At 43.2% G+C, this 21805-nt stretch overlaps 1 protein-coding gene across 1 annotated transcript in view; it reads right to left on the reverse strand.

Moving 5' to 3' along the window:
• CDH17 (cadherin 17) overlaps positions 1–21805 on the reverse strand; it is a 108722-nt gene that overhangs the window by 75177 nt on the left and 11740 nt on the right. The window contains exons 2-4 of the mRNA XM_077493038.1: positions 19164–19250; positions 8973–9113; positions 4115–4253 (exon numbers count right to left, since the gene is read on the reverse strand). Coding sequence (XP_077349164.1) covers positions 4115–4253; positions 8973–9113; positions 19164–19250 — 367 coding nt within the window. The remainder of the gene's footprint in view (positions 1–4114; positions 4254–8972; positions 9114–19163; positions 19251–21805) is intronic.

Consider the following 21805-nt stretch of genomic DNA (forward strand, 5'->3'; position numbering starts at 1 on the left):
AAAAAGATTGACTTTGAGGATTGTTGCTTGGTGATCAGGAGTCACAGAGACCCCACATTTGGGGGGGGGGGGGGGGGGGTAGGTAGCCAAAGACCCACTCCAGCACTGGTTAAAATATGGGGCTACTATCATCTATGGTTCCGGAGATACGGGGCTCCTTGTGCAGCCTGTCAGAAGCTACATACAGAGTGGCCAGTTTAAATACAAGCTGGAACACTGCAGCAGACTGAGAGGATGAACTCACAGTGCTTATAATAATTATTTGTATATTACTTATGATAATTAACCCCTTGCCACCCAGGCCCATTCTAAGACTTCTCTCCTACATGTAAAAATCATCATTTTTTATGCTAGAAAATTACTCAGAGCCCTCAAGCATTATATATTGTTTTAGCAGACACCCTATGGAATAAAATGGTGGTCTTTGCAACTGTTTATGTTACACGATATTTGCGCAGCAATTTTTCAAATGTTTTTTTTGGAAAGAAACTGTTTCATTCATAAAAAAAAAACACTAAAGTTAGCACGATTTTTTGTTGTGTACTAAGCAATGCTTTACATTTTTTTACAGGTTACATGTTTAGAGTTACAGAGGAGGTCTAGTGCTAGAATTATTGCTCTCGATCTAACGATCGTGGCGTATGTAACCTGTGTGTATCTGGCTCTGATACTAACTAGTGCCTACCCAGGGACTGACTAGTATCTCTCCCCAGCCTGTCCCCACACACCCTCTCACCTGCTGACCTGTGAATGGGGCAATCACTCCCACAGTGTTATTGTGTTCTGCCAGTGAATACAATGATTAGTGTTGCTAACTATAGCTGGCAGCACTGATTGTTTTGGGGAAAACCTGACAGGCTGGTTGTACTCAAGTCGGTTAATAGGTTGACTTGTGTAAAACCAGCTAGCCCATACATAGATCGACTATGGCTCGTCTCTGCTTAATTGGTGTAATTTCAATCCATGTATGGCCCGCTTAACCACTATGCAGTCCCTAAACATCCTTCCACAAACCTTTACATTTTTCCGTCCCAGATTACTTCATCCTCCTCTCCTATACATAGTGCCCACTGTCATACTCTCCACACTTCTCTCCTATACATAGTGCCCACTGTCATATTCTTCACACTTCTTTCCTATACATAGTGCCCACTGTCATACTGTCCACACTTCTCTCCTATACATAGTGCCCACTGTCATACTCTCCACACTTCTCTCCTATACATAGTGCCCACTATCATACTCTCCACACTTCTCTCCTGTACATACTGCTCACTGTCATACTCTCCACACTTCTCTCCTATACATAACACCAGCTGTCATATCCTACACACTCCTCTCCTGTACATAGTGCCCGCTGTCATACACTTATCTCCTGTACATAGTGCCCACTGTCATACCTCCAACACTTCTCTCCTATACATAGTGCCCACTGTCATACCCTCCACACTCCTCTCCTGTACATACTACTCACTGTCATACCCTCCACACTCCTCTCCTATACATAGTGCCCACTGTCATACCTCCAACACTTCTCTCCTATACATAGTGCCCACTGTCATACCCTCCACACTCCTCTCCTGTACATACTACCCACCGTCATACCCTCCCTCCACACTCCTCTCCTGTAATTACTGCTTACTGTCCTACTCTCCACACTTCTCTCCTGTACATAGTGCCCACTGTCATACCCTCCACACTCCTGTACATATTGCTTGTTGTCATACCCTCCACACTCTTCTCTTATACATAGTGCCCAATGTCATACCCTCTACACTCCTCTGCTGTGCATACTGCCCACTGTCATACCCTTCAAACTCCTCTCCTGTACAGAGTGCCTTCTGCCATACCCTCTGCACTTCTCTCATGTACATAGTGCCCACTGTTAGACCCTCCACATTCCTCTCCCTCACCTGCACATACGTCCCACGTTTATACCATCCATACTCCTCCCCTATGCCTCTTACCCACAAAAACTGTTCTTTAAAATTATACTGAATATCCTCAATGTTACCAGCTCTAGAATGGGCACTTTTGTTAGTTCAACTAAAGGAAATCTCACAGTCCTCATATTTGTTCTGCCCCATTATTAGTACTTATTTAATTTTGTAATTACTATTGTGATGTATAGAGGAACATAGGGGATGTCAGCTACTCTAAATATAGCACTTGTAAAAAAAGCGTCCCTGAAAATATTTTTTAAATGTTGACAACTATGCACTTAGACACTGCCCAAGGGCCACAGGGTCAGTAGGGGGCCCCATGAGAGGCTCCTGTGATATTAAAGCAGTAGTAAACTTTTCTAACATTACTACTTTTTAGTATGCCCAGCATATTAGCACATTAGGGTACACTTAAATTGTCAGACTGAGTCCTCCAGTGCTGTGCTGTGATCAATCCGGCGGGGACGGGCACTTCCATCTTCACCCGGTCTTCCTTCTGGGTTCTGTGCCTTCGGTCACTTGCCTTGGCCAGGCTGCGTTGATGTCATTCCCACACATGCTCATGTGCATCCTCTTTCTCTCTCATCCTCCCTCCCTTACCCCTCACACCTCTTTCACCCCCTTTTCTCTCTCTCTCTCTCTCTCTCTCTCTCTCTTTTCTCTCTCTCTCATCCTCCCTCTCTCTCTTCAATTTGTTATAACAAAAAATAGTTTGCATTTATTTATTTATTGTTTATAAAAGGCCCCACCAAAATCCTCAGCACCAGGCCCATGATGTTCTTAACCACTTCCCGACCAGTGCACGACGATGTACGTCGACAGAATGGCACGGATAGGCATATTGGCGTACAGGTACGTCCAATATTCGATGCCGCCCTGCCATCGGGAGCGCGCCGCCGGCGGCGCGCTCCCGCGCTGGTCGGGGACGCCTGTGAGTCCGGTCGCGGGACCCGCGGACTCGATCGCCGCGGGCATCCCCGCGATCGTCTCACGGAGCAGCCGAATGGAGGAAATGCTGTGTAAACAACATTTTTCCATTCTGCCTAGCAACTAGTGACGCTGATCTCTGCTCCATGTGATTGGAGCAGAGATCAGTGTACACTAAATGAAAGCCCAACCCCCCCACAGTTAGTAACACTCCCCTAGGAACACTTAACCCCTACACTGCCACCCACTGGTTAACCCTTTCACTGCCAGTGTCATTTACACAGGAATCACTGCATTTATATAGCAGTGATTACTGTATAAATGACAATGGTCCCAAAAATGTGTCAAAAATGTCCGATGTGTCTGCCATAATGTCGCAGTCACAATAAAAATTGCTGATCACCGCCATTACTAGTAAAAAAAAAATAATAAACAATTATTAATAAAAATGCTATAAAACTATCCCTATTTTGTAAACGCTATAACTTTTGCGCAAACCAATCAATAATCGCTTATTGCGATTTTTTTTTTACCAAAAATATGTAGAAGAATATGTATCGGCCTAAACTGAGGAAAAAAAAAGTTTTTTTATATATTTTGGGGGGATATTTATTATAACAAAAAGTAAAAAATAATGCGTTTTTTTCAAAATTGTCGCTCTATTTTTGTTTATAGCGCAAAAAATAAAAACCGCAGGGGTGATCAAATACCACCAAAAGAAAGCTCTATTTGTGGGAAAAAAAGGACGTCAATTTTGTTTGGGAGCCATGTCGCACGACCGCGCAATTGTCAGTTAAAGCGACGCAGTGCCAAATCGCAAAAAGTGGTCTGGTCTTTGACCAGCAAATTGGTCCGGTCTGAAAGTGGTTAATCTGTCCCTGGTTTGTATATCAAATCAAACTTTATTTAAAAATGTTGCTTGCCTTGCAAAACGCTCTCAAACCAACTTACGTTTAAACCAAGGTTTTACTGTTACATTTCTTTCCCACAACCCGTGGTTGCAGAAAAGAAAGTTGCATAATCTATGGCATGCTTTAGTCCAAATATTTTTCAGTCTTTTGAGACACTGTCCCAGACCAAGCATGCAGATCAGACTTTTTCAGACTTTCCTCATCTGCATACAGTACTTGTTCCTGGTCAGGATAAGAATGACAACCAGGCAGTTAGCTAAAGGATTTCAGCAATGGCAGTCCCTGTATTGACAGGTTTACATTCATTTATTAAATGGCAGAAGAAGAATTTACCTGGTCTGGACAGCTCCCGTACCGTGGCAAAATATTCACTCTGGTTAAAAATTGGTCTATTATTATTGATGTCATCAACAATAATAGTAAGAGGATATGGACCTTCAATCACTGAGTCACTGGTGTCTACAGTTTTCACCTAGAAAATAAAGAAAATTTGAGAGATTAGTATGAAATGGCAAGGGAAGGGGAGGCATTTCAGCATAACAGTTTAAACTCACTTTTTTAAACACACTTTGAATTACTTTTTGTTACTCGCCATAAAATCCCTTTCTCTGAGTTCATTGACAGACACAGCTGCTCTGAATCTCGACCATAGGGTTATATAGCCACCTACAGGAGTAGGACACTAGGCAGAAAAAGAACACAGCGCTGCCTATGGGCAGTTCTAGCTGGTTTACAACCCCCTCTATGCTATAGGCAATCCAGTTAGTTACAAATCAGTTTAAGAAGTATAAACTCCAGGGGTGGGTGCTGTGTCCGTCAATTAACTCAGAGAAAGGGATTTTACAGTGAGTAGAAACAGACATCAAGTGTGTTTGAGGGGATACTTCTCAAACAAATGCCGTTGGATACAATGGAAACAATAAAATATTTGTCAGGAAGGGCATGCCAGCAGCCAAGATGGTGGCCACAGAAGATGTACTCCATTCCAGTGAGGAGAATGCCACTGGTGCGCCTGCGTCTGCTGGTGCGCGTGCACACTTTGTGACAGGCCATGGCACCAAATGGGCTATTTAAACCCAGGCTCAATGCTGCTTGGTCTAGAGCATTCCCTGTGTTCCCTGCTATGCGTTGATGATACTTGCTCCTGTTGACTAAGCCAGCTTGTTCCTGATTTCTCCTGCTATCTGCCTGCATCTGACCTTGGCTTGTCTCTGATGTTGCACTTGGCTGCTCCTGCTACTACCTCGCTGCCAGCTTGTTACTGACCCGGCCTGCACTTTGACTCTGCTCCAGCCTCCGTATCAGTTTCCTGATCTGCCCGCTTGTGTATGACCCAGCCTGCCTGTACCCATCTGTGATACGGTCCTAATGGATTCCAGTCTACCTGCTCTTCCTGATCCTATCACTGTGTCTGTGTTCCTCCACAACTCCTCCAGAAGTTCTGGTCCAGCACCTCTGCTAGCAACCTTGCCAGGCACTCATGCGACTCTGCACTCCCACGACCCCTGTCTACTCTATCAGGGGCCTCGGGTCAGAGGTGTAAAAGAGGCTGTCCTCTGCATATCAAGCTCTACCACCAGATATGTGACAGCACCAGACAGCCATGTCTGAGCCTGGACAAGGACCCTCTACGATGGATGAGCTTTGTCAGCATCTAGCAGGCCTTATGCAGGCTGTTAAGAACCTTTAAGAAGGCTACACCTGTCTGGAGGAACGTGTACAGGCCTTATCCCCTCCTGAAGAACGCAGCAAATTTATAGCTTTCCGCAATGCTTGTGAACTGTATTTCACGCTACAGCCACGCACCTTCTCCCTGGAAGCTACTAGGTTGGCTTTGTCATCTCCCTGCTGCAAGGTGAGCCTCAAGCTTAGGCACACCGTCTACTATAACAGAAGGCTACATCACTAACAGACTTGGCCACGTTCTTCAATGTCATGGTTGTATGAAGACCCTCAGCAAACTGCCATCGCAGAAGCAGCTCTACAGCAAGGTTGCAGATCTCAGCAAGGTTGCAGAGCAGCCGAGGACTATGTTACTGAGTGCCGGCATTGAAGTTCCGATACCAACTGGAACAATGTGGCCCTGCGCTACCAGTTCCGCATTGGGCCTTTCTGAACCTCTAAAGGATGAATTGGCTCGGGTTGGGGTTCCCCTTTCTCTGGATGCTCTCATCAACTTATAAAGGGGTTAAAGTGGGGTTGCTGGAGAAGTGGTTGCAATGATTGCAAGTGTCTCAATGATTTTCAAGTGTCTGTGCTGCAGGAGATGTGGTTGCAAATGGGTTAAAAGTGTCTGTGCTGCAGGAGACGTGGTGGCAATGGATTATAAGTGTCTGGGTAGCAACAAGGGTGGGCTTATTTGCAGGTGAAGGAAGAAAAGGATAGTAGTAATTTGAATGTGTAGCAATAAACCTGTGAACCTAATGCCAACTACACATAACTGGACTTCCTGACGAACTTTCAGTGGAGTTCCGACGGACTTTCCGAACAAACGGACTTGGCCACACACAATCACACCAAAGTCTGATGGATTTGAGCATGATGACGTACGACCGGACTAGAATAAGGAAGTTTATAGCCAGTAGCCAATAGCTGCCTTAGCGTCGGAACTGGTTCCAGCGGAAAGATTTGAAACATGTTCTATTTCTAAAGTCTGCCTGATTTTTAGACAGCAAAGGTCCGATGAAGCACACACACGATCGAATTGTCTGGCGGATTCATTCTATCAGACCTTTGCTGTAGAAAAGTCTGGTTGTGTGTACGCGGCATAACCGGTTGTAGTTGTGCTTTATGGTGTTAGAAAATGAATCCGATACGAATCGTATTACCGTGGCGTGGCTAGACTCGAATCGGACTGTAACTGGTATGGAAAAAGGGACCCAATACGAATCAGTTGTAGGGTAGGACATGAACAGATATGAATCGTTGTGTGTAGTGCAAGCGATACGAATCATTGCCCCTGATGCCACTAGATTCTAATAGGACTATGGTGTACAAAAGGGATCCAATACCAATTGGTAGTGGGGTAGAATGATAGTTTAGCATAAATGACCTAGACAGGTAAATGAGGTAGACCTATGTGAATAGTAGGTGGGGAAAAAAGACACGATTATGTACAAATTGGTGCGCAAAGCATCTGCTGCAAAAAGGTTGTGCCGCCAATGCGACTAGGTTCAAATTGGACTGTAGTGTGCAATGTATCCAATATGAATCGGGAGCAGTGCGATGTAGTGTTGTGCATGACGCACATGTAAATAACTTTGGGTTTGGCATGTAGATGGGATATGGACAGCGTTCAAATGATTCATAAGTTCCGCTGTGGGAACTAAACATACGAAACGGGGGACACAGCGAATGGCAACGATTTGAACGTGACACGAAAACATAGTTACGAATCCTACCTGCTACAGTGAGCAAGAGTTGATTGAAAACCACGAATAAAGCAACCACAACACACTGAATTCAGTAACAACAGACTCACGAACACAAAGTGAGCTGAAGAGTCAGCCTGGTGACTTAACGGATTGCGCACTGAAACCAGCAAGGAGCATGGGTGGGTGGTCTGCTTAAATACCCATGTGCTCCTCCCATAAATTCAGGCCACCATACTGGCCTTCATATATATATATATATATATATATATATATATATATATATATATATATATATATATATATATATATATATATATATATATATGTGTATACATAATTGAAAACAGAGCCCTCCAGCAGCACGCTGTCACTGCTGAAGGCACTTCCATTTTCACCTGGTCTTCCTTCTTCCTAGTGGGCTTTGGCGATTTGAACGGCCGAGCCAGCAATGACGTCACACCCGCACATGCACTGTTTACGGCACGGTTCTGAAGAAATGGCACAGGTCAACATCACCGGCTGCATCAAAAGTAAATATCTCCTAAATGGTGCACGTTTGGCCACTTAAGGACCGGGCCTCTTTTTCAGACTGGGTGTTTACAAGTTAAAAACATGTTTTTTTGCTAGAAAATTACTTAGAATCCCCAAATATTATACATTTTTTTTCTAACACCCTAGAGAATGAAATGGCAATTTTCACTTTTTTGAATAAAAAAAATAGGACAACAGTAAAGTTAGCACTTTTTTTTTTAATATTGTGAAAGATAATGTTACGCCAAGTAAATTGATACCCAACATGTCACGCTTCAAAATTGCACCCACTCGTGGAATTGCGTCAAACTTTTAGCCTTAAAAATCTCCATAGGCAACGTTTAAAAAATTCTACAGGTTGCATGTTTTGAGTTACAGAGGAACTCTAGGGCTAGAATTATTGCTCTCGCTCTAACGATTGGGGAGATACCTCACATGTGTGGTTTGACCACCATTTTCATATCACTCGCATATGCGTTTGCTTCTGCACGTGAGCATTGTTTTATTTTATTTTATTTATTTTTACACTTTTTTTTAAAAAAAAGAATTGGGATCACTTTTATTCCTATTACAAGGAATGTAAACATCCCTTGTAATAGAAAAAAAGCATGGCAGGTCTTCTTAAATATGAGATCTGGGGTCAAAAAGTCCTCAGATTTCATATTTGGTCTTAAATGCAATAATATTTAAAAAAAAAGTCATTTAAAAAAATGTGCCTTTAAGAGGTATGAGCGGAAGTGATGTTTTGATGTAGTTTCCGCCCTGCTATGGTATGGAGCCGGGTGGGGGCCATCTTAGCCTCACTCATCTCCATACCAAGGAAATTGACAGGACCCGATCGACTCCACCGCTACCGACAGCTCCGGTAAGCGGCAGAGGACGCGAAAGAGCGGAGGGAGGGGGGGTGGCTCCTCTCCGGCCGCTGATAACAATGATCTTGCAGCGAATCTGCCGCAGAGACCACTATTATCGTTTACTAAACCGCTGCCTGAAGAGATGGATATCTCGGTTGTGGCAGCAGCTGCTGCAATTACCGAGATATCCCTCTTCAAAAAAGGGACGTACATCGTCGTGCGGCTGTCGGTAAGTGGTTAGAAGATATGAACTGTAGCTATAGGTAAGTCTTATTATAGGATTACATATAGGCAAATATCATGCATGGGAGTTTACCCCTCTTAACTACAAATATTACACTATTTGCCCATAACGTCTAGTGAAGTGAAAACCTTTAAAGCGAAAGATAGTGATTTTATCATAAAGTAAAGGTGACATAAATCTGGTATTACCTGCAAATTGTATTGACGTTTTTTTGTCCAGTCAAGTGGTCCAGTTGTCTGCAGAATTCCATTATCGTGGTGAATTTCAATTAAGTTGTCTGTTCCTCCGTCCAGAACAAATCTGTGTGATCTGGTATCTCTTTTCTGAAACTGTTGAAGGCAGATGTAGCAATTAGATATATTTTTTCATGGTATATACAAGCATGCATGGAAGTAATATGTTAATGTGACACTCACACTTTTTATTACTTCTCAATGGGATCACAGTACTGACAGTGACTGTATCTTGCTTTTTCTCCAGAAGGGCCATATTTATTCTGGTATCATCCAGGGTATACTTTCTTCGATTTCCTTACTCCTTTACACTGGATGTGATGTCACAGATGTGTAAATCCTGGTGCCTATGCAGTAATCTTTGTTCTGAGTTATATGTGCGCACACAGACCAGCCCCCTTGGGCTGCCTCTCATCTTGCTACAAAGTTGCATTGTACAGTCTGAGTGATCTTTTATGGCCAGTTCACACCATAGAACGCAGTCCGGATAAGTTCCAGATGTTTTTTTTTGCATGAGCATTTTTGACAAATTTTTGATGCGTTCCAGTGTGTTTTTGATGCATTTTTCATGCGTTTTGGATGCAGTCCAGTGCATTTTTTCCTCCTCTTTTTTTCGTAACCTTAAATAAGGACATGTGTGTTTCAGTGCATTTTTGATGCATTTTACAGCGTTCCAGTACAGTCCAGTGTGGGAAAAATGCAGAATGTTCTACTTTTTTTCTGGAACTGGAACGTACTGGAACTGCAAGCACTGATGTGAACTATGCCATTGAAAACCACATAACCTACTTTGAGTGCGTTTTTGATGCAGAAAAAAAAATGCACTGGACTGCATGTGGTGTGAACTGGCCCTTAAAGTGGATGTAAACCCAATGTCATCCTTTCTAAACTACTGCCATAGGGGTTATCTATAAGGATATATATGCCTCCTGCATGTATCTTTACCTGTCAAATGTCTCCCCTCTGTCTGCTATGAGACCTGAAAAACTGCAGATTCTGTGGGTGGGTCTGTTTTCTAGGGCTCAGTGGGTGGAGTTGTGATGTCAGTAGACTCCCCGCCCACCTCTACACTCCCCTTGTCAATATGCATTTTCTCCTGTGTATTTCTTACACTGATCTTCTGCTATGATCACTAACGTCCAGTCAAATGACAGGAAAATAACCACATGACTTCAGCATGCCAAATCATGCTGATGTGGGGAACATCCAATCCTGGCAGAGCAGCAGAAGAAAGGAGTGGGAGGGAATTAAAAAATAATGCACGTCTCTTAGGCTAGTGCACGAGATATGTAAATCACCTGTCACTCACAGCAAGGGGGAGGATTTGACAAAGTTTTTCTCTGTCAAGATTTATCTCACTGAACAATAAAAGAGGATTGCTCAGAGCTGGATTAACTCTTTGTGGTAAGACTGGGCTCAAATGATAGGAAATCTTATACTCTACATTATGACATCAAAAAATTTTTTTTAAAAAAGTTTCGGGTTTACATCCACTTTTAGGAGTGGTGCCTAAAGAAAAGTTTTCTCCTGCATGCGCCAGAATACTGAAAAAAATTTATCAGATTTCACTTTTCTTCTAAGTACTGTCAGTTTACTGGAGCACATGGGTTCTTTTTTATTAAGAAAAGCTAAGACTTTTGTTTCAATAATATTGCTATAGATCAGTGTTATGTAACCTTTTTTCATTCAAGGCACCCTTCAAAATTCTGCAATGTCTCGAGGCACCCCATTCTAAAATATAAGGAACTAAACAAATCGTTTTACATACAGTGCCTTGAAAAAGTATTCATACCCCTTAAAATTTTCAACATTTTGTCATGTTACAACCAAAAACATACATTTATTTTAATGGGATTTTATGTGATAGACCAACATAAAGGGGCACATAATTGTGATGTGGAAGGAAAATGATAAATGGTTTTCACATTTTTTTACAAATAAATATCTGAAAAGTGTGGTGTGCATTTGTATTCAGCCCCTTTACTCTGATACCCCTAACTAAAATCTAATAGCACCAATTGCCTTCAGAAGTCACCTAATTAGTAAATAGAGTCCACTTGTGTGTAATTTAATCTCAGTATATATACTGCTGTTTTGTGAAGCCCTCAGAGGTTTGTTAGAGAACCTTAGTGAACAAACAGCATCATCAAGGCCAAGGAACACACCAGACAGGTCAGGGATAAAGTTGTGGAGAAGTTTAAAGCAGGGTTAGATTATAAAAAAGTATCCCAAGATTTGAACATCTCACAGAGCACTGTTCAATCCATCATCTGAAAGTGGAAAGAGGATGGCACAACTGCAAACCTACCAAGACATGGCCGTCCACCTAAACCGATAGACCGGGCAAGGAGAACCACCAAAATCTATAAATGATATCTTCTCACAATAGAAACGTATTTATTGGATGGCTAACTTCCTGTCTAGTACCCCACTGAGGGAGAAGTACTAGTCAGTACCACTGTGCAAAAATTTATTACGGTACTTTGTAATAAAAAATCAGCTCTAATGTTGGGTATCCTATGTGCGTGGATGCTGCTGCAATTACATAACTGTACAAGGAAAGGTCTTTGTACATCCACATTTGTCAATGTTTGCTTTTCTAGGAAAAAATGCATTTTAGTGCCCTGGCTCTATAAAATGTAAACACTAATGTATTCATAGCTTCTGACTGTCCCTGATTTCGAGGGACTGTCCCTCATTTGTCCCTCATTTTGGTCTCATCTATATAGTTGTATATATAAAATGCACTTTTTATCTTTCAAAAAGTGTTTCCCAGTGCTAAACCTTTCATCTAATTTCTAAATTGCTGCATTTGTACATTTTAAAAGCCAATATAAAGCAATAGTAATGGTAAAAAAAAAGCCCTTGTGGATATAATTAACCTTTTTTTTGGGTTAATTCTCCTTTAAGATGGTGTGGCAGCGGGCATGTCCTATGCCTACATATATTTGTTAGTAGGTGTCCCTCATTCCCATCTGAAAATGTTGGGAGGTATGAATAATGTATTGACTCTTCAGAACTCTCATCTTTAAAATGGTTTTAGCCAAGAAAGGAAGTATATGGGCAGGTGAACAAACACATGAATTTTATAGTTCCTCTTTCACAAGATCTTTCAAGTATTAACCTGTACCTAAAGGTGGCACACCCAGCCTTTACTGGGGCAATAAATGAGGCCAGCATTGAGTTAGCATGACCTAACTTTCACAGTCATAAACTACTGAGTTGGCTGAACTCACCTTTAACATTTATGTATATTTGGGCCACAGTAAAAAAAACTATAGTTTGGACAGAGTGATGAAATAATCCCTATGCTTGTAAAACATACGTGTAGTTTTCTCATAGGTCAATAACTAGTGCATATCAGCATAGCTGATCAGGCAAATTGCCAACAAGGTGGAAGTTATGCCGCGTACACGCAGTCGGATTTTCGACAGGAAATGTTGAATGTGAGCTTGTTGTCTGAAAGTCTGATCATGTGTACGCGGCATTATAGTAAAACTACCTACATACTTTATACGGCAACGGGCCATGCATGTGTGATTCAGCCCCCGAGTTTGGAAAAACATGTTCACAGTGGGTGCATTTGTATGTTTTGGTCTGTATAGGAAAATGATCCATCACTTTGTCACCCTGAGATAAAGGAGAAGCCATACAGACATTGTTTCCTAATCAGCAGCGCACGGTTATGGTGCGCACCCCAAACCGGCCCCTGTAAATGATGCAGTCAGTGCCGGCGCACCGATCCATGTACTGTCACAGTTGGGGGTGACACCATCGCAGTCGGATATCACTTTCTACTTGATGGTGTCACCCCTCTGGCGGGTGTCACCCAGGTTTGGTCTGCACCCCCATAGCGATGCCATTGTGGCTAAATGAGGTATTCTCTACACTAAATTGTGAGGGAACTTTTACATATAAGGCTCAACACACTAAGCTGTAATGAATTGGATGTGATTCTGCCCATAGCAATAGTTATTGTAAGCCATGTGACTGTTATCTGCAGCTCAGTTGCATTCAGTGGCAAATGGCAACGAACATTTCCAAGAGTGATGTCATCTCCGCTGTAGAGCAAAAGATCAAGTACTGGGATCCAGAGCATTCAAGGTACTCTGACGGAGTATATAATAAAGAGACGTGGGAGGAAGTCTCATTCCAAACAGGGACTTCCTGAGTGGCAGGGACAAGGAGCAAAGATCTAAGTGCTTATTTCTGTACATTGTCCAGAATGGGCTAACACTTTGTGAGCCTCAGAATTCAGGTACCTTCTATGTTTCTGAGTCATGTCAACCTGTAGTTGTAGCTAGCGGGTTTTGCTATGTAGGAACTCTGCTAAGTGACCTCTCTGGTTTGCTAATCAATTCTATTGACTATGGTTTGCTCTTTTTATTGTATCTCACAGTAATAGTAGGTTGACATATTACTAGCCACAGACGCAGTCTTATAATTTAGCTGGCTGGGAGTAAAAACTTTGCATTTTTGGTGGTGTGTTGGAGTGTTTCACTTTGAATGGTGCAAACAATACTACACACATGCAGAGGACTGAGGAACTCTAATGCCGCGTACACACGACCAGAATTTTCGAGGGACTAGGTCCAACGGTCTTTCTGACGGAATTTCGGCGGAGTTCCAATGGACTTTCCGAATAAACAGACTTGGCCACACACAATCACACCAAAGTCTGCCGTTTTCTAACGTGATGACATACGACCGGACTAGAATAAGGAAGTTCATAGCCAGTAGCCAATAGCTTCCCCAGCGTCGGTTTTTGTCCGTCGGACTAGCATACACAAGAACGGATTTCTCGGTCCGGCGGAGTTCCGGTGGGAAAATTAAAAACATGTTATATTTCTAAAGATTTTTGGCAAACAAAGGTCCGATGGAAACCACACACAATCTAATTTTCTGTCAAAAAGTCCGGCCGTGTGTACGCGGCATTAAGTTTAATGAAGTGTCTTGTTGTTTTTTTGTTGCAATGTGCTACATTCAGAATGAATGGGCTGGCTTAATTGAGGAACACATGACATGACGCACAATAACGTGGGTATGGGCAGTGCTAAAGTGTGGATATGGCTGTTGGTTAAAGGATATTACTTTTTTAGTGTGGTAAACAAATTTTGGGGTGCTGTAAATTCATTATTGGTGTGCTATACATCTATAACATGTTTTAATAAAAGATAATCATGCTGAACATACAGTATGTCTATTTTGTATATCAGAACTCCTGCATCTATAATAACCAGCTCAATTTTCAGAAGCTGAAAACTAACATATTATTAGTGTAGCACTGTCCCCATAGGGCTTGCTGACTTCTTAGGCCTCTCTCTGATTACCTGCACCCAGTTGCTATGGGTTTTCTCCTATCCCCCCTTACTCCCACTTGCTCGTTACTCAATGACCAGTCCAGGGAATTGGTGTTTTTGTATTTTATTTTCAAACTTGGATGAGAGAAGGGATTAGTGGGATACTCCAACCGGAACTAGTCACAATGGATAAGGACACTCTCACTTGGTCTCACCAGAAGATTTGTGGAAGCAGACACACTACTTTAACCATATTACCACATGTATGCAGGGCCGCTGATAGGGCAGTACAACCAGCCTTGTTGTACCGGGCCCGGTCAGCAGGGGGTCCGAGCAGCTTTGTAGTTAATTTCTAGCTAAAAAAACAAATTAGCTATATAACTTTATTAACCTACTTGATTAGAAATGAATATAGTACCTTCCTGGGCCCATCAGGTTAACAGAGGGGCCCAGGAGGTGAGAGCAGAAGAGGGACTTTTTCTCCATTTTCAGCGCAGGCAGACAATCACTGCTCTGCACCAGTGTACATTGTAACAAACTAAAGTTCCGGCCTCTCACTGTATGCCTTCCCCAGTGGATGGATTCAATTGTAATGTAGCTCCCTTCCCTCAGTAAGTGCCATGCTGCAGCCTGAGGGAGAGACTCATCACTGAGGAGGTGAAACAGTGGTGCAGAAAGAGTGATCATGACGCCGGTCCACAGGCAAGCAATCCCCCTTCACACACACTGACACATCACACAGGCTGAGGCTAAGGAGCAGTCCCCAGACTTCCCATTGTATGCCTATGGTCACCATCTTTATTATGATCAGAACACAACAGGTGTTGTATGGCTCTGTCAGTGGAACATGCTGTTGGGTGCTGACTTTCTTAATATATGGCTGTAATGTGTGTTACAGACTATAACACTGTACAGCCATAACAAAGTCAGCACCATACAGCATGTTACACTGACAGAGCCATACAGCACCTGTTGTGCTTTGATCATCATATTGATGAGATGCTACTTTACACGTGTGATGGAAGGAAGGGACAGTAAAAACACACAGCCAAGCTGCATTTTTACCAACCCCAAAACCATTCCCCTTTGAGAATTTTTCATCCAAGCATTGCAATCAGGTCTGCCTTTCAGTTTTTCATGCAGACCTGATTGAAAGAAGCTCCATGTAGGTTTCCAGGAGTCCAGATATGAATTGACTTGTGTGCATTTAGATCTGCCTACCTCTGTGTCCATTCAGGTTGGAAAAAGAAAATCCTTTTTCTATTTTTCCAGACCTAAATGTGACAGATCAGAGGTAGCCTGATGTAAATGGACTCAAGTCTGTGGAGTATGCGGACACAAACTGAATGAGCACAGATGTCAAAACACTGACATCTCTCCAATTTAGATCCAGTTGTGATTTGGTGGGGTGCTGTAAAGCTTCCTGGTGATATAGCTAAGGTGGGTTCAGACTACGGTCCAAACACACCTGAGCTCATCCCTGCTAATTAGTTCTAAAATAAGACCTCTCTGCTGCTTCATAATAGTGTAAAATGTTTAGAATAATAATGGTTATTAAAGGTTCACCTTTTGGAACATGTTACATGTTTCATCTCCCGCCACCAGTCCCCCAGATTTCATGACAGCGTGGGGTCAGGGGCGGAGCCAAGGGTGGGGTTGTGGGCAGGGCCAAAGGGGGCCCTATCAGGTAAGCTGTATGGGGCCCCATGATTTCTAACAGTGGCCCTGGATGTATTGAAAGATTAAAGGAGAAATATGGGAATGCAAAAATATGTAGTACATGCTACTCTCATATCTGCATTGCATCTCTTTCTTTCCCCAGTCCTTTAGTTTTTGTAGAATAGTCTTTTGAAGTATCCAGAATCAGCCTCTAACGGTTCTTTCTCAGTTCAAAGGTTTCCAGGGGTGGACACAGCTCCACAATACAGCCTCTGCTTTACTTCCTCCCTCTGGAGGACATGTAGGTGTGTTTGGTGAAGAGGTGCACACTCAAGCTGCTATCTAGAACAAGCACGTTCTTCACGTGTCTCTTTTTCCATGGCAGCATGTCCCCAGCTAAAACCCTTAAGCAGAGAGGCAGTGTGATACAAGTGAAGTCTCCTCAACTTTCTCTGACTGTTATCTGCAAGCTCTCCTCTGCAAGACTCCAACACCTCTCCCCTGGGCTTTGATGTTCCTGTGTCCTCTGAATTCCCTTCCCCTTCTCCCCTCACTCATTCAAAGTTCATGTCAGCGTCTCCTCCAGCCTTTGGGGGGGGAGGGGGGAGAGCCACTGAAAACGTCTTTTGTCCAGCTATGAACACAGGTAATCTCTCTACACATAGCACTGTGTTATTTCAGAAGAGGAGGCATGGTAAGGAGCATAGTGAACCGTGCCCTGTGTCTGTTTTCTGAAATGTACACAGTGCTATGTGTAGAGAGCATACCTGTGTACAGTACATAGGAGAAGAGACTGACAACTCCCCCACATCTAAAGTGACCCCTGATATGTCCCTAGAGTCTCTTTTATTGTACATACAAATCATCACTCTGCCACTGATCCCATCCCCCGTCCCTCTGTCACTGATGTCATCCCTATCCCCATCCCCTGTACTCCTATACAGTCCCCTCATCCCCATCCCCTGTACTTCTATACAGTCCCCCATCCCCATCCCTTGTACTCCTATACAGTCCTATCAACCCCATCCCCTGTACTCCTATACAGTCCCATCACCCCCATCCCCTGTACTCCTATACATTCCCATCATCCCATGTACAGTCCTGTCATCCCCAACCCATGTACTCCTAGCAGTGTGAAACCAGCATATGTACATGGAAGGCACCATGACCTCAATCACATCTTTCAACAATCTGAATAGCCAGTAAAAAAATTAAATAAAGCCAGTGTTGTATTTTACTTTAAAAATATTTTCTTTGCATTATAATTTTAGCAGGGAAGTAGAATATAATACACTGTATAGAGCACTATCACTGACTTCTACACTCACTAATGCCTGCTGCTTTCCTGTATGTGTGCTGAGATTGTTCTGTCTGCAACAGGGAGGAGGGAGAGGGGAGGGGGGAGGAGGAGGAGAGCAGCTGTGTGTGTTATGTGAAGAGCCGACATCAATCAAGCAACATAACAGGAAAGTGGTTGGATCCAGACTCCAGAGCCAGACCATTGTCGGTATTAAGCTGTATGAAAGTCTGTAGACCCTCCCACAGGTAATTAACTCTATTATAACAGAAACAGGGCACTTCTCAGAGGGCAGGAAAGATTTGCAGATACTAGTAGCTCATAAGGATTAGGATTAAGCAAAAAAAGGAAACCCATACTTCTCTTTTAAGTCTTCTTGCACTCACTAGGAGCAGACTTGATGAAACTACTTTATCTTCAGGATACACTATAGCAGGGATTTGCAATTAGCGGACCTCCAGCTGTTGCAAAACTACACATCCCATCATGCCTCTGCCTCTGGGCGTCATGCTTGTGGCTGTCAGAGTCTTGCTATGCCTCATGGGACTTGTAGTTCTGCAACAGCTGGAGGTCCGCTAATTGCATATCCTTGCACTATAGCATTCCCTTTACTGACACCTGTCCACTAACTATTCTAGCTAAACGGGTGGCTCTCACAGGACAGGCCCAAAGACACAGATCTGTACTCACTGTGGGCAGAATCAAATCCTCCCTGGTGTCCCCCTTCCAGTCAGCTCAACAGGACCACTGGATTCAGCTTCTCTCTAACTTCAGGCCCTTGGATCGACCATCCAAGGCTACATGAAAGCCTCCACAGAGGAGGGGCAGCCGCCCCCTCCCTCCTGGACTCCGTTCTCTCCAACTGTACCCTTGAGCACATGTGCTCCTGGCATTCATACAGTATCTCAGCATGCAATGCAGCACTTTTCCTCTGCCTGTCCAGAGCTGTAACAATGCCTGTGCACTCACTTGCCAGGTCCCCTCTCACTATCCAATTTGCCATCATATTGGACCAATGTGGGACAGTCATACAATCTGAGCTGCACCTGAGCACAATGAGCAATGGCCAATAGATCCTGCTCCCTGGTAGGCAGAGAATGCAAAAACTATGTTTTACCCGACCATCTTCCTTGTAAGCAGAGAGACAAAAAAAACTATACGCCCTTCCAGCACCTACCTAGGACTGTGCTACATTAGTTAATTTCTAGATTAGTACCTGTTTAATATGAACATACAGCTGTGCCTTTTAACGTATGGGCACACTGCCAACTGCACCGCCTTTGTGTTTGGGTGCATTCCTTGGGCCTTTTCTACTTAATCTATATATACCATGCATGTACTACTGTGTTCCAAAGTAAACTGACAGATGCTGTTCAAGGCTGCACTGAGTCCTCTTGTGTAGCAACCACATATAGTGCAGATTAGAATAGAGCGTCCCAGCTCTAGACATTAAATAGAAAAGGGAAAAGTCCTGGAAGTCGCACATCTCTGCAAAACGCTTTAAGAAGGTGTATAACAGCCTCAGTCTGGGCTCCAACTAAGCTATATGAAAACGCGTTGGGGGCATGACCTGGTTGGAGCCCGGGCTGAGGTTGTCATACATCTTCTTATGGGGTTTTGCAGAGATGTGCAAATTCCACTACTTTTCCCTCTTCCATGAAATGCACTACTGTGTAACACATCTGAGTAGAAAATGCAGATTGTTGACAAGGGGGTATTAAACACTAGGGTAACATGGTGTAATACATCTTTGGCTGGTTATTAAGCAGAAGCTGGGTTGCCTGGATGTACACACTGTATGCAACACAAGGCTCAATTTTCAATTATGACTGAAGTGTTATTAATTGTAGCATTATTACACAGAGATTGAAGAACATCTCATAATATTACCTGATAGATAGTTGTTTTAGTTCCTTCTTTAACATTGAATGTCTTTTCTCCTAGAAGCCCCTGCTCTAATTGTGCTTCCACAAATGTCTGAAATAGAAAAAAAAAAAGAAATTTACCCTCTGCATATGATAAGCAGAAAATGAATATCTGACATTTGAACTGTAATGGTTTTATTAGTGTTGTTTTAATTAAAGAGTAAGTCCTCCTAAACCACAGATTTGTTTTTGGTTGAATCGCGGCATGTTTAACAATTAATTGTAGAGTTCTCAAATTCTGCCATTTCTAGTGGGGAATGCCTCAGCGGCTTATGATTGGCAGTGCGCAGTGACAGCTTCCTGGCGAGATAGCTCCGGTATGTTTGGACAAGGATGCATACACGCCTGAGATCATCACTGTTTTGTAGCCTTTTTGGGTGGATGAATGTTCACATATGTAACGCCGATATTTTCAAAACTGTGTATATTTATGACAGCAGCGTATTTCTCTCGGTACAAATTCCTTTATTACTGAGCGTGGCATCCTCGATAACGAAGATGATGCGCAATGCCGTGCGTCTCGGCTCCCGTGCACATGCGCGGGAGTGACGTCATCGCAGCTTCGCCGATGACATCGGTGGAGCTGCGAGACCCACCGAGAAGATGGATGCGGCGAACTACAGGGGACAGCGGTGACTTCGCTGGCTCCTGTGTCAGGTAAGTGACACATAATGGGCTACTATGCGATGCATAGTAGTCCATTATGCTTTGCCTTTGCAGGGAATGAAAGAGGAAGTAAACTCATCAGGGTTTACTTCCTCTTTAAGACCTGATTGGCCTAGAGGAGAAGTGACCGTATTGGCCACAGAGCAGGAGATGCAGGGTGAAGGAAGGTGAAGCTGTCCACAACCCAAATGGGGTAAGTGCGGGGCTGGTGGGCAGACGAGCAAGCAACGGAAGGGGGTGTTTGACCTAACGGTTGCCACAATCCCGCCAAAAAAATGGAGCACCAGCCGCCACTGATTTACACCCACCACTCCATAGAGGAGAATGGAGGGCCTGATCAGGTCCGCTTAAGAAACTGGCACCCGATCAGACCAGTAGTGTGAAAGGGGCCTTGCACAGCACAGTCCTGCTTTGCAGGAGAGAGGACCCGATCTTTCTTTGCTGTAGTTTAATTTTCACTTATAACATTACTCTCCACTACTACCCTGTGACTGGACATAAAAAGGAGAAGCAGCTCTCTGATGAGCTTAACCACCCTGTCAGCTCTCTTCTCCTATCGGCATGCTACCTACACTGCAGCACAAATGATTGGCGTCTAGTGCTACTGCTTCCTTTAGTTCTAATTCTTTGAGCTTTGCTGAACAGTGGACTGCAAGTGGCTGATACCAAGTCATTTTTAGGTAGTTATACTGCTTGCATTAAAAAAAAATTGAATGATGTATTAATTAATAAACAGTCGCATGAATGTGTGTCTATTTTATCTGCCTGGTGTTTAGCTTTAGCAATGTAACTGTGCATAAAGCACCTATAGCAGTGATGACAAACCTTGGCACTCCAGATGTTTTGGAACTACATTTCCCATGATGCTCTTGCACTCTGCAGTAGTGGAGCATCATGGGAAATGTAGTTCCAAAACATCTGGGGTGGCAAGGTTCGTCATCACTGCTATATGTGCTTTATGCACAGGTATATTGCTAAAGCTAAACACCAGGCAGATAAAATAGACACACATTAATGCGTTATAATTCTACTGATGGTTACCTTGTTTGTGTCTAATACAAATTGTAACTCCCTTTCCACCTCCCTGCTTCAGTAAAGCCCTCATTCAATCACTTTAACAGAGGGGAGCTTCTGAGTATGGGGAGAATGTGGCCACAGGGATATGCAATTAGTGGACCTCCAGCTGTTGTAAACTACAAATCCCATCATGCCTCTGCCTCTGGGTGTCATGCTTGTGGCTGTCAGAGTCTTGATATGCCTCATGGGACTTGTAGTTCTGCAACAGCTGGAGGTCCGCTAATTGCATATGCCTGCCTTACAATATGATAGTGTTCACGCCTGAGCAACCAATGGTCACGCATTGAGGGAATGACATCATCTTCGATAAGCTTTGACACTTTAAGGCCTTCCATACGTGAGACAATATTTTCATAAGCTCCATTTTTATAGGAACCATAATTTATGATGAGTGCATGGATTAACAACTAAAAGTTAATAAGCATGCATTAGTATCAGATGTTGTTTCTTCTGCAGGTTTCTCAGCATGTTGTTAGAGAAAGCCTACAAGACTAGCAGATATTCAGGTATTGCATTTTAAAGGGTGGGATGGAGAATAAGGACATATGAGGCCACACTGATATGTACATATGATTCTTCTATAAGCACATCTTCTGTTTCAGGTATATCCAGATCAGTCATAAACGGTCATCACTCCAAGTCTCCAAAGATTTTTCAGACTTGACCATCTGTGCACAAGAGCAAGTTGTCTCTGGTCACCCCGTCTGTCTGTATATTGCCTTGTTTAGTATCAGGATTTCTCATAGAACCATTAACTCCCTCTCACAGTCCAAACCTCAAAGACAGCTCCCTTTCAGGCAGAAAATGTTGTCATGACAACATAACATATAACTATTGTTAAGTAAGCCACCCTTTTTATTTTGA

The sequence above is a fragment of the Lithobates pipiens genome, unplaced genomic scaffold (genome assembly GCF_037356315.1).
Source record: "Lithobates pipiens isolate NorthernLeopardFrog02 unplaced genomic scaffold, aLitPip1_a1.2 Scaffold_19, whole genome shotgun sequence".
Lineage (NCBI taxonomy): Eukaryota > Metazoa > Chordata > Amphibia > Anura > Ranidae > Lithobates > Lithobates pipiens.